Source organism: Panthera uncia, chromosome D1 (genome assembly GCF_023721935.1).
Source record: "Panthera uncia isolate 11264 chromosome D1, Puncia_PCG_1.0, whole genome shotgun sequence".
In the NCBI taxonomy this organism is placed as follows: Eukaryota; Metazoa; Chordata; class Mammalia; order Carnivora; family Felidae; genus Panthera; species Panthera uncia.
The window spans coordinates 57,243,307-57,256,798 of record NC_064808.1 but is presented as its reverse complement, the minus strand read 5'-3'; the positions used below and the strand labels follow the sequence as shown (position 1 = coordinate 57,256,798).

The 13,492-nt window shown below is 54.0% G+C and overlaps 1 protein-coding gene across 1 annotated transcript in view; it reads left to right on the top strand.

Moving 5' to 3' along the window:
- Positions 1-13,492, top strand: part of LOC125929388 (guanylate cyclase D-like) — a 34,704-nt gene extending 21,212 nt beyond the window's left edge. Inside the window, exons 13-18 of the mRNA XM_049640539.1 lie at positions 252-444; positions 6,698-6,872; positions 7,899-7,997; positions 8,834-8,928; positions 9,248-9,333; positions 13,159-13,492. Of these exons, the coding sequence (XP_049496496.1) occupies positions 252-444; positions 6,698-6,872; positions 7,899-7,997; positions 8,834-8,928; positions 9,248-9,333; positions 13,159-13,267 (757 nt within the window). The 3' untranslated portion in view covers positions 13,268-13,492. The remainder of the gene's footprint in view (positions 1-251; positions 445-6,697; positions 6,873-7,898; positions 7,998-8,833; positions 8,929-9,247; positions 9,334-13,158) is intronic.

The window sequence follows — 13,492 nt, the reverse complement described above, 5'->3', positions numbered from 1 at the left end:
GGGCCCTTCTATTAACTCTGCTACCTCACTTCCTCGGGGGCAAGGAGAGGGCACAGTGTCCCCCATCTGACTTCAGAGGAAGTGATGTCCAGAGAGGGACAGGTATGTGCTGGAGGGCAGCCAGGATACAAGCAGGCCTGATCCAGATTCCCCAGTGCTTAACCCAAGAATTTTCCCCCCGAAATCCCTCCCTCCAAACTATGGAAAGGGGGTCCTCCTACCTTGTGACTCTGGTCCTTCTCATTCTTCAGGTCTGTGGCTGGAGCTCTGAAAATGGGGGCAACTGTGGAGCCAGAGTACTTTGACCAGGTTACCATATACTTCAGTGACATTGTGGGTTTCACCATCATCTCAGCCCTGAGCGAGCCCATTGAGGTGGTAGGCTTGCTCAACGACCTCTACACACTGTTTGATGCTGTTCTGGGCAGCCATGATGTGTATAAGGTGAGAACACCAGAAGGCTGGCATTCCAGCTCTCCTTCCTGCACTGCTGTGTTTGTGTCATACATTCACTTCTAGTCATTTACCTGTGTGTCTTTATCAGTTAGCTATTGCCGTGTAACAAATAACACCAAAACCCAGTAATGTAAAATGATAAGCATTTATTATTGCTCACAAACCTATAGGGAAATTGAAAAGTTCTCTGGACTCAGCTGGACCACTCATGCATCTGTGGTCAGTTGCAAGGGAGCTAGGAAGTTCTGCCGATCTTGGCTGGGACGTCTCATGTGTCTGGAACCTTGACTGGGACAGCTGTGGCCCACATGGTCTGTTAACCCCAAGTAGGTTGGCTGGTATCATTCACATGGTATGGCAGGGTTCTGGGAAAGAAGACAGAAGCCTCTTGAGGTCTAAGCTGGGATTGGGCACATGGCTATTTCTGACATATTCTATTGGTCAAAGCAAGTCAAAAAGCCAACCCATGGGTGCCTGGCTGGCTCAGTCGGAAGAACATGCAACTCTTGTTCTTGGGCTCTTGAGTTTGAGCCCCATGTTGGGCATTAAAGTTTACTTAGAAAGGGGCCAACCCAGATTCAAGAGGTGGGGAAATTAACTCCACCCGTGCTGGGCAAGGGCCAACAGATGAGTCATCTCCTGTGCCTGTCCTCAGGGAGAGCTCACTGCTATAGATAAAAGATGAAGACAGCCCACAGTAAAAGCGATGGTCAGGGCAGGCAAAGGAGGCTGAGAGGTCACCCAATCCAGCTAGGGTTAGACGTGTGGAGTAAAAAGCAAGAAAGTCTTCCTGGAGGAGGTGCTATTTTCCTAGCGCTGTCCAGTCTGGGTGTGGTTCTTCCAGGCAAGCCATGGGGGAATAATGTGCCAAAGCCTGAGCCTTGAGGGGATGGGCCTGGTGAGTATGAAGAGTGCTGAACGGGTTGTAATGGCTGGACGTGAAGTGGGCTGGTGGTGGAGTGGGTGGCGGCTGAGGGACACTGGAGAGGGGAGCAGGGGCAGAGCTGTCAAGACCTTCCACGATCTAGTCCCTGTGCATCTCTCGACCTTGGGTTTCAGTCCCAGCTTGGCCACCAGCTTCTGTGTAGCTTTGGGCAAATGGTTTCCCTCTCTGGACTTCTGTTTCCTTATGTATAAAACATGAGGAATGGTGACCTCAACCTTGGGGGTTGGCAGATGATGGGTAGTTCCTAACCCCCTTGAAAAAGTGCTGTGTAAGCAAATTGTACCTCTGTACCTGCTGTGGGGACCCCACCCTAGTCCTGCCCCTTGTTCTGGTCCAGTTGCTAGAGGTCTTGGGTCACTTCAGACACAGTGGAGGAGGTGGGGAGGGGGAGCTCCCCAGAAACTGCCACACTCAGACTCCACTGGCCTTAACCTCCTTTTGTGAACCACCAGTCCCCTTCCAGCCATAGCCCTTCAGGGAGGCAGGGACAGGGGAAGGCCAGGCCCTGTGGCAGAAGCCAGAGTGGACAGGATGCCTGGACAGAGGCACCTCTTTGAGGTGCCAGGCAGTCTGCTGATAGCATTATGTACAGTATCCCAACAATAATAATTGCCAGTACTTATTGAGTGCTTACTGTATACTGGACAGTAGTCTAAGTGCTTTATATGTACTAATTCACTTAATCATCATTGCAGTCTGTAAGGTAGGTAATGGTACCCCTACTGTATATATGAGGAAACAGGTGATTAATGGGCTCATCTAATTACATATTTCCAGTGGCATGTGAAGCTGAGATTTGAACTTGGGCATTCTGATCCCAAGACCTCCCTTCTCTGGGGCTCACCATCCCTAAGAGATGAACATCCTCAGGTTAAACCAAACGTTTATAGTGGCCCACAAGACCCTCCAGAAGCTGGCCCCACCTACCTCTTTACCTGTATCTCTGGCCGCTGCATCTCTGCAGACCTCGTATTCCTCACACATGCTTTGCTGACGGGGCTACTAGGCCTTTGCACATGTGGTTGCCTCCTCTAGGGATACTGGTCTCCCTCCATGTCACCTGGCCCCCTCCTATTCATCCTTCTGGCCTCAAGTTAGCCTCCTTCCCCTCCCAGACATGGTTAGGAGCTCCTGTGTGGTGCTCTCATAACTCCCCCTGGAAAGCACAGCCACACCGTATGGTTCTAACCTAAACCCCTCTGTCCCCAGTGCCTGGCAAAGTCCAACACATGGTAGGTCCTCCGGAAATACATATTGACTGAGTGAAGAGCTCGCTGAGGCCCAGAGGGGAAAGTGACTTGCCCAAGGTCACCCAGCCCGTAGGTGGCAGAGCCAGGACTAGAACCCACAATGTCTCCCGCCACGGCCTGGCTCTGTCCACTATACCACCCTGCCACACACTGAGCCTCAGAGACCTGAGCCACCGACATGCCAAGGACACAGCTTCCCTCCTGCTCCCCATTCTGGAGCCTATACTCCTGCCTCAGCTCCTGGTTCTGAGATGTTGTCTCTCATGCTGGCTGAGTTTCCCTCTTGCTTCCAGAGCCGCCCTGGCCCTGTGGGCCCCAGGAAAAGATTCCTCATCTCATCTTGCTGAACCCCGCAGCTTTGATGTGCCCTGAGTCACCCCTGGCCTTGCCTTTTCCTCTCCTGTTAATCTTTTCTCACACATGTGCCCCTCCCCGCTCTGAATCATACTTTCTGATCTGCTCTGAACTCTGGCCAAGAGGTCTGCATCTTTCTGGCAGGATGAAATGGAATAAAACAAGGCCCGCACACCCCTCCAGATGTGGGGAAACAGGCGGCCTGTTCCTGACGATGTGTGAGCGCGTCTCTCATCACTCACGCCATCCGCCTCGGTTTCCCCTTCGTCCCCAGCAGGATCTGGTTACTGCTCTTTAATCCAGTCTGGATTGGGAGGCAGCCAGGCAATCATTTCCTGGTTCTGCAGGGGTTTGTGATTCCCTCCCAGCACGCACTGAATGAGCACTTTATGCACAAAGTTCCAGCAGAGTCCGTGTGGGCTACAGGGGTGGAGGGGACTTACCCTAGCCCCTCAGCCCCAGCGGGAGAGACCGGCCTTAGCCATACTGCCAAGCGACCCTGGGCAAATCACTTTACCTCTCCGAGTTCCAAGCACCCATTTGTAAAAAGAGGTGAAATTGCCTATTATGGCTTAGGATCGTTTTACAGAGCGAGAAGGGCTACGGATCATTCGTTCACCAATGCCATGACGACCACCACCACGAGCAGGTGCCGAGGCCTTGCCCTGAAAGCACAGATGGGGCAGAGGTCTGGGGTGGGCCCCAGCATTAGTGAGGCATCTACAGAGGACTCGCCCAGCCAAGGGACTATCACAGGGTATTTCATTCAACCCTCGCAATGGCCCTCAGAGGAACAGACCATTATTCCTTCAGATGCAACACAGGTTCAGAGGGGTAAGTGACTAGCCCAAGGTCACATGGCTAGTCAGTGGCGGAGTTGGAGTTCACATCTGTGTTTTGCCAGTATGGAAACGTTTGCCCTCGCTTCTCTGGCTGTGTTCTCCCATCCACAGAAGGGCCACGCCTGCGTATACCCTTGCGTGCAGCTGAGTGCCGACTATGATAGGAGTCTCTGAGTGATCATCTTCATGGGTCTGAGCTCCTAGAGAGTGGGGCCTGTGCCTGGTCATCTTGCTGTCACTGGATTTGTAGGGGTGATTATTAATGACACTACAGGCAGGTGGAGGGCAGTCTAACAGCTTAGAGACACTACCATGTGCTTCTCCTCCCCAGTCCGGACCTGGGGTCGCCCGACTGAGGCAACGCTGGGTCTCCAAAGCACATGTACCGTCCCTGAATTTCAGCTGTACGCTCGGCCGCTGACTCAAAGTCAGGCCAGCGAGCTGTAGTTCTCCGGGGCTGCCTCTGGGAGGCCAGACTGACCTACGCACAGGTGCTGACTGCACAGGGCAGTCGCTGAGGAAAACCCCACACAGCAGGCACTGTCCCCAAAAGAGAGAGAGAAGGGGCGCAAGCCATGCGTATCAAGAGGCAGCACAGTCTACGGGCTCTGGGGCTGGACTGATCAAGGTCACATCTGCGCTGTGTGACATGGGCAAGTGGCTCAATCCTCCGGCCCGATGTCCACCTGCAGAATGGCAACGGTAATGGTGCCTACCTCACAGAGTTCTTGTGAAGGTCTAACGAATTGATGTTTGTAAAGGACTTGGAACGACGTCTGGCATGTGATAACTGCTATACCAGTATGTAAGCGCTTCGTCCTTTCAATCTTGCCAATCAGATAATGGGTTCTTCCTCCTGTGGGAAGAGGTGGGTGGGCAGAGGGAAAGCCAGGGCTCGCTCATATTTTTCCCTCCTGGCGCATGGGGTGGGAGGTCTTTCTCCTTTGTGAAAATGTACACAGTGGGGCGTAGCCATGTGCCCGACCCCTGCCACGTTCACTGCCAGCCCCCAAGTGCAGGGTGGACAACCGCAGGTGATGGGGAGGCAGACGGGGCTCACGGCCCAGAGGAGGGAAACATCTGGTGACCAGGAAGATTTTAGGGACTCCACGAAGTGTGAGCTGGGCTGATGGAGGGCTTGGATCTCAACAAACAGGGACTGAGAGAGAGCATTTCGGGCAGGGGGAGCAGGCCATCGAGCAAGCCCTGAGTGTCTCTGCGGACAGCAGAAATGTTCCCATTGGTGGACGCATGGGGAACAAGGAGTGACCGTTAGCACTTCGTCAGGAAATTCTGCAGATCACAGGAGTCCCTGACTGCCAGGCCACAGGGAGCAAATTTAAGTATCTAAACAGAATGTGGCATGATTAGGGCAGATCACTTCCTGGCGGTGGGGTAGAGATCGCCTGGGAGGATGAGGGAGAGGTTTGGGGAATATGGGGAGTAAGGCACAGTCTACAGCAAATGTTGTGTAAGAGATTTATTGAGTTGCAGTGCTCCCTATGGTCAGGGGAAGTATTGATTATGATTATGATTATGATTATGATTATGATTATTTGCACACCAGGTGCCAAGGGAGAGCAGATGTTGAGAGCCGGCCAGGACCTGCTCCCCAGGTCCGGGAGGTGCCAGCATTTGCTGGCTTTGGGAGAGGCAGTGCAGGAGCTGGGCTCTTCATCCTGGAGAGGGGAAGACTTGGAGGGTAGAGTCACCATCTTCACCTTGGCTGGCCTGGCCTGTGGCAGGGAGGAGGGCCACGGCGCACATCTGTATCCCCAGTAGCTGGAACAGGGCCTTCGGAAGAAAGAAGGTGCCTGGGAACGCTTTGTGGCTAGAGTTCAGGAGCTAGAGCTGAGAGCAGCGGGTGAAAGGCAGGTTTCTATTCCACTCAACTTTTGAAAGTCAGAGTTGCCTAGAAGAAGAAGCAGCCACCTCTAGAAGTGGGGGGGGGGGCCTTCGTATCAAGAGGTGTAAGCAGGCCAGGCCAGCCACTGAAGAGGCAGGTGGGTGGCCTTCAAAGCCCTTCTGAGACTGTGGGATTCTTTCATCCCCACAACCATCAGCCAAGGAAAAGGATGCTGATGATGGCGATGGTGATGGAAGTTTCCATCCACTGAGCATCTATGATGAGCCTAGTTCTTTTTAAAAATTTTTTTGGGGTAACATGCAGTGAAATATCAGTTCCGGGTGTAGAAGTTAGTGATTCGGCACTTCCATACATCACCCGGTGCTCATCACAAGTGCCCTCCTTCATCCCCGTCACCTGTTTCACCCATCCCCCTGCCCACCTCCCCTCTGGTACCCGGAGCCTAGTGCTTTCAACACTTTATCTTTCATATGCATTCCACCTAAGAGGAAACAGGCTCGCACAAGTGAAGTGGTCTGCCCAAGGTAAATGGCAGAGCCAGGGATTGAACCCGCATCTGTAGGATTCCAACACCTACATTTTTTTCCTAGTACAGCTTGGAAAGCATACTAGGTATACTTATTTTCCAACCCCCTGGGGTGTATATGCATCCAATATACATGTAGTCCTCTCAGATGAAGTCCTGATCTGCTGCTGTGGCCTTGTGCAGACGGGGCGCCCAGGTCCGATGCCAACGGGCTCATGGCCCGGGGCCAGAGAAGCCCAGATAGCCACGGTCAACTGCAATTCAGACCAAGGCGATGTGAAGCGTGCAGATCTAAGTGTTGCCAGAGGCACCTGGGACGGGAGGCCTGGTAGAGACGACGCTGTGGGCCAGAGACTTGAGGGGTGGGTCAGGGCTCCCCAGAAGGGCCTTGTGTGAGCTGGGACGGTCCAAGGAGGGCGTGTTCTTGCACTGGAGCGTGAAGGCTGTGACTTCTAGGTGGAGACCATCGGGGATGCCTACATGGTGGCCTCAGGGCTGCCCCGGCGCAACGGGAGCCGGCATGCGGCCGAGATCGCCAACATGGCCCTGGACATCCTCAGCTCTGTGAGAGGCTTCCGGATGAGGCACGCACCCGATGTACCCATTTACATCCGGGCTGGTCTGCACTCAGGTACAAACTGGGGGCTGTGGGGGCGACGGGCCACGTCAACCTCCCAATCATTCCGGGGGCATTGGCTGGGGCAACCCCAATGGTGTGCTTCTAGAATTCTGAGATCCTAAAACTCTAGGATAGAAAATTTTACATTCCTTTTGTTCTTCTATTATTTGAAGGTTCTAAGATGTTATAAGTTAAAGAATCTGTGATGTTCGGTTTCATACACACACACACACACACACACACACACACACATTTTGTCTCAGCATCTGTCAAAGCTATTTTGAGTTCATATTGAGGAGCTGATAGTCTGATAGGAGAGGCAGGACAGAGACCTTCTGTGGTTCTGCAAACAACTAAATGTTTGCTGGGATGGGTCTAGGAGAGACCTTGGGGCATCTTTCTCAGGTCCCCACCCCTTCCTACCTCCATGGTTTCACCTGCAGGATAAAGTCCAAATTCCTGTCCCCACACCCCCCTCCCCACCCCCGCCCCAGCCTCCCAGGCCCTTGTTATTCCCTCCAACATCATCTCCCACAACTTCCTACTTGCCGTCCTATCCAGACTCGGCTGCTTGCCGCTTCCCTCAGAACTGTGGGCTCTCTGCCTCTGTGCCTTGGCACCTGCCATGCCCTGCCCACTCATTCTCTCATCCTTCAAGACATAGCTCATGCACTGCCTCCTCCAGGAAGTCCTCTGGGCTGAGTCAGACTCCCTTCTGGGGCCAGCACAGCTCTGGTGCCTCCATTTGACAACATCGATCACAGTTTACACGTCTCCTCCACCAGGCTGGGAGTTCCCCAAGAGCAAACGCTGGCTCTGATTTATCTGTGTGCCCACCCCCACCCCTGGCACAGAGACTGGCACCAATATCCTCTCTTCTCTGGGTATAACTGGAGACTCCATATAGCTTCATCTTCACCCCCCAAGTGGAGCCCAGGATGTGTTGACAGCAGAGGGGGTGGGCAAGGGCAAACTGTCATGGGAACTTCCCTTGGGTCCAGGACCTCCTGGCGCTCACCGGACACATTTGAGTTTCAGGGCCCTGTGTGGCAGGGGTCGTTGGTCTCACCATGCCTCGGTACTGCCTCTTTGGTGATACTGTGAACACCGCATCCCGGATGGAGTCCACAGGACTGCGTGAGTGTTATATTTCTATCTTGCGTGGGTAAGGACTCTCAGTGACCCCTGCAGCCTGGCTGTTTGAAAGGGTGCTTAGTAACCAAATCACCACCTGGTGGCAGTGTACCTTAGTTGTCAATGAAACAACTGTAAGGAGATCGCGTAGGTCGCTGGTTCTTGTAACTTTCCATGGGGCTTTTGGGATGATCTCGTGAGAGAATTAGCCGAGAGGAAACAATGACTTGGGAGGCAGGAAACCTGGGTCCTAGCCCCTTCTGCCACCGGCTTGTCCTTGAAAATACTCTTCCTCTAGGCCTGGGTTTCCACACCTTTACAATGAGGAGACCCCTCTCGATTTTTCAATGTCATTTTAGGCCCTTGCTGGCATCAGAGGCCACACTGATGGCTTGGTTAGAGCAGCTGTCAAATCTGAAGTCCTGGGACATGTGCTTCTGGCTGCATGAGTTGTCTGCTCCCTAATGTCGTTTCGACACGTCCTGCGTGACGAGATGCAGTGGCCCCACCGGGGAGTCCTGCTCTTGAAAGAAAATGACTGCTTGTCCCTCTGACTCCGTCTTCATTGACTTCCCTATCACTAAAAATCACATTCCTAGACATTCTGACTTCATCGTGAGTCCCTCTTAACACTCAATCTATGGAATCCGCTTTTCCTTGAGGCCCCTAGTGAGGCCTCTGGTCTACCAGAGGGACAGGAAGGTTAGGTGAAGGGTGCCGTATGAATCAGAACTGGGTGTATTACTGGCTGGAACTGGGGGCTGTTAAGGGTCTTGATAGTACGAAACACTAGGTATGCTGCCACCTGGTGGTGACTAGATTACTACCTTTCTGGCTAGCATACAGGATTCATGTCAACAGAAGCACGGTCCAGATGCTGCTCAGCCTGGATGAAGGCTACACAGTTGACATCAGAGGCCAGACTGAGCTAAAGGTGAGGGGACTCTCTTTCCTGGCATTGATGGAAAATCCAGTGTGTGGGGGCAGGGGACAGATTCTCACTCATCTGATAGAGAAGAAAATGCCTGCCTGGAGTCAAGGATGGAGTCGATCGCCTTTACGTGTCTTAATCACTCCCCAAATTCTAAAAAAAAATATATTTCTTCCCGGGAGCCACTCCCTCTTTGACTCCTCATAAGAAGAAGGGCCGGGATGGAGAAGTCGCTTCTCCAGAGCTGTCTGGATCTGCGCCCTTTCCTCCGGCCTCACTCCCTGCCCGAGGCGTGCTCAGTCCCCTTTCCTCTCTCCTCCAGGGGAAGGGCAAAGAGGAGACCTACTGGCTGGTGGGGAAGGCAGGCTTCCCCAGGCCCCTCCCCACACCGCTGAACATCAAACCTGGGTGAGTAAGAGGAATTGCCCGCAGAGCTCAGCGTCTTTTGTTTGAAATTTGATATTTGTTATTTTTCTGATCATAAGAGTATTATTACCTGCCCAACGCGGAAAACTTGGAAAATACAGAATTCTTTCACGATTAAATAGTTACCTCTTTCCGGTCCCGAGAGACTGCTGCTGCTAGCCTGTTGCTGATGCGTTTGTTGTGGATGAGGTCATGGTGCCTGGATAATTTCTCATTCTGGTCTGTGCTGTCCATATGGTTCAGAGCCCTTTATAAACACACATTTGCAGTGACGGCATCGGGATCACAACATGCGGGCGTGCGATGGTTAGGTCGGCCTTTCCCTCGGTGCTGGGCGCGTGACCGTCTCCCCATTTGGAGCCTTGGTAAAGAGTTACTGGGCGTTTGATGTCAATTCGGACTGTTTCTGCAGATGAGGAATCTATAGATGAAAGGACACTCACACTTTAGGGGCCAAGTGAGTAAGATCCTCAGAGAGCTTGTGCCTGCCTGGCAGTTTGGCCCTTCCCTTTGTCCCCTGTCCTCCATGACCCTGCGTCCTTCCCAGAGGGCAATGGGAGTGGGGTGGCAAGGAAAGCAATAGGGCCTCACTGCAATGTGCTCTTCTCACTCCCTTCCATTCAAGCAGTAGAAGGGTCCACAGGGGGCCGAGGGCAGGGCGCACGGGTGTTACCGGTGGCTGAAAATGACAGTTTCCTAGAACTGGAAAGGTCCTGGGGACCACAGGTGTGGAAGCTGAGCCCCACTAAGCAGCACCAGCATGTTGGAGCTTCCTGCCCAGGGTTTTCCATCACCAGAACTTCCAACTGGCTCCTCTCACCTCCTCCAGGATGGCCCCCCACCCAAGGCTGCCCCCCTTCCATCTCTCAAAGACAAGAAATGCGCGGGACATACACAGAGCGGGGTCCAGCATTGTAGGACAGGGGAGGGGGTGGGTAGGCACACACTGCGGTACTGGCCAGCGTACAGGACACACAGGTGCACCCTTTTTCCAAGGACACCCCAGCTCCTGGGTGCAGAACCAGCTTATGCTCACATAAACGTCTCCATGCAGCCCAGTTTCTGTGCAGACAGTGTCCTGGGGCAGCAGTGTGGGGACAGGAACATGGTATGGCCTGGGGCCTTCCCATGTGCCATAGCTCCCTGGCTCACCCATCCCCAGGAGGACAGCCGTGGCCCTTTGTGGCCTTTTCTCGTCCATGAGGGTCCCCTGCTCCGGCCCACCTCTCTTGCCCCTCAAAGAGCAAGCCTCCTCTGCCTCACAGCCTTCCAGGTGCCCCCCACTCCCGCCCCCGTGGGGAGCGGTACTTCTCAGAAGGCCCGTCTGCTGACGCTGACTTCACTTCCTCACCCACCACTCCCTGCCCAGCCCCCGCGGTCTGACTTCCACTCCCACGCACCCAGAAGACTCTGTGGTCACCAGTGACCTCCATCCATGTCACTAGATCCGTGGGCAGTTTTAGTTCTCAACTTGACTGCTCGACAGCATTTCCCCTTTGCCAGAAATATTTCCCTCTTCCCGGAAATATGCCCCAGGCCTCCCTGGCTCCCCAGCCGTGCTCCTTCCTCTCCAACTGACCCTTCGCAGGCTCCCCGCCAGCTGGCCAGCCCCGGACTCTGAAATGCAGGGGTTCCCTTCCCATCCAGATGCTGATGACATCCATCATGGGCCTTGGCCCCGCCTCCCCTCCGAGCTCTGGGTTGTACAACTCTTGCTGTCCCTCAGCAAGATCCTTCTGGAGCTTCACCTGGCAGCCTGGCCCTCCTCCAGGACTCTCTCGTGGTGGGTGGCCTCTCCATCCTCAGTCAGAAAGGTGGAGGACGCTTCCCAGCAGCCCTGCCTCCATCACAGCTCCACCTGGGGGCTTGGCTTTGGCACCTTTCTCCTGGCCCGGGCAGGGGCCGCCCCCCATCCGCTGTGCCCCTCCGCCCCCCACCTGGCAGCCAGAGGGAGCTCTTAAGACGAACACCAACATGATCAATAGGAAAGCCCCCTGTTTACTGAACAGACCCTCTAGGTCTTTCTACTGCTCTGAGGCTCAGGCCCGAACTCTTTCATGCTACCCTGGAGGCCCACTCCTTTGGGCCTGCCCCTGCCCCTGGCCTTGGCTCCCTGGCCACCTTCCACGGCACACCACCTGCTCCTCAGGGCCTCCTTGCCATTGCCGCAAAACACACTAAGCTGCTCTCTAACCTCAGGGCCTTTGCTCTTGCTATCCCCTGTAACGAAATGCCCTGGCGTGGTCCCTTCCCATCCTGCAGGCCTCAGCTCTGATGCTGCTCCTTCACGAGGCGGCTCTGATCACACATGCTGAAGAAAGCCCTGCTGTCACCTCCTTCCCATCTCCCGGCACTGCCTCCCCATAGCACTTGCTGCTTCCTGACTCTTGTTTTTTCGATTCATTTATGGAACGTTCCCCTGCTTACACAAGCCCCAAGAGATCTGGCCGTCTGATGCACCCACGGGTCTCCCAGTGCCGGGACCCCGGGAAGGTGAGCTCTCAAGCTCCCGCCGGCTTCCATCTGGGCCCTGGCCCACCCCATCCTGGGAGTGGAATGGCAGGTCTGGCAAACATCTGTCATGCTGAGCTCGCTCAGCTGATGACTTTCCCACTCCTTGATGGAAACTTTAGAAAGCGCCAGAAACGTTTTCATCTTCTTGGCTCAGGGAGGGAAGAGAGCTGAGATTAGTCCCCGTGAACTCCACCTGACTTGGGAGCCTCCGAGGCCTTCGGGCAGGCAGGGGAGAATCGGCACCCACCTAGGCCCCCTGAATCAGACCCAGCACGCGGACACATGGGGCCCACGCACATAAGTGGGCACACACCTGTCGTGGGCCTCCGGTACATGCACACATGGAAATGCCACTACGTGCCCCTCTGCGTGGCTGGAGATGAGATCACAGACAGACCAACAGATATACAGACACGGGATTCTCTCCTTCTCTCTGTCTCTCTAAAAATAAATACATAAATAACTTTAAAAAAGGGGGAAAGGCAGTTTCCAAATTCTTACTTCAGCGATATACTGTAACTTGATTTTTTTTTTAAAGCCAAGTTTTCTAAAGATGCTTTTATCCTTACTCTCTGTATTTGCCGTATCTACAGAAGTCATTTACCTTCGTGTATTTGGGGGTGTTTGGGATACCTTTTACCTTCGTGTATTTGGGAGCCAGTGAAGATGAGGGGAAGGGGACAAAGCCCTCTTCCATGTGTTGGTATGGCCACAGCAGCAGTGCCCACGGAAGTGCCTCCTGTCACGTGTCACAGAGACGCTCCACAGAATGGTCGCTTCTCTTCCCTCTACAGGCTCAAAAGTGTCCCCTGCCAGGTTGATGTGAGGCCCTGGCTGTCACTGAGAGCCTTGTTCTCTTCTCCATGCAAAGGTCATAACCCTAACCTACCGTTCTCCAGGCACGTATGGGAAGCAAATGAGAAAACGAAAGAGTGTGCATGGTGGGGGCCCAGTGTCCCTAACCCAGATTTGCCTCGTACCTCAAGATCCACAGAGCCCCTCGGCCCTTGGCATTCTGGCTTCCCAAGCTCACATCTGGAGGAGGGGACAGACCTGGGGCTGGCTCCCAATCTCCTGGGAGGCTGGACACAGAGCCCCACATGCAAATGAGTCTCTACAACTCTTCACCTCCCTGAGCCTGGACCGGGGTACACCCATGGCAGGGCTGCTGCCGGGATCAGGGGAAGGCGCAGAAGCAGAAGCGGCTCCCCGTAAGCAGCTGGGGGCTCTCAACGCCCACCACTGTTGTTCTGGATGGCAGTTTTATTCTTCTTGTTTCTTCTTTCCCCCTAGGGATCCCTGGCAGGACCTCATAAACCAAGAAATTAAGGTGGCCTTTGCCAAAGCGCGCCAGGGTATGGCCAGGCCCAGGAGCTCGGGTCAGGCCTTCGCTGGGCCCTGAGGATGAAAACAGTGGCCCCTGCCCAGAAACTCTTGTGCCTACGTACCCCCAAACCCTCCTTCTACTCCAATCCCTGCAGAGAATGCTCTTGCCCAGCAACCTGAAAGCCAACAGAGTGCTCGTTAAGAAGTGCCCTAGAGCGATATTAACTGATGCATTCCACTATGAATCCTACGGGCAAACTTGCCTCTTGATACAAAAACAATAAAAATAGAATTATTCCCT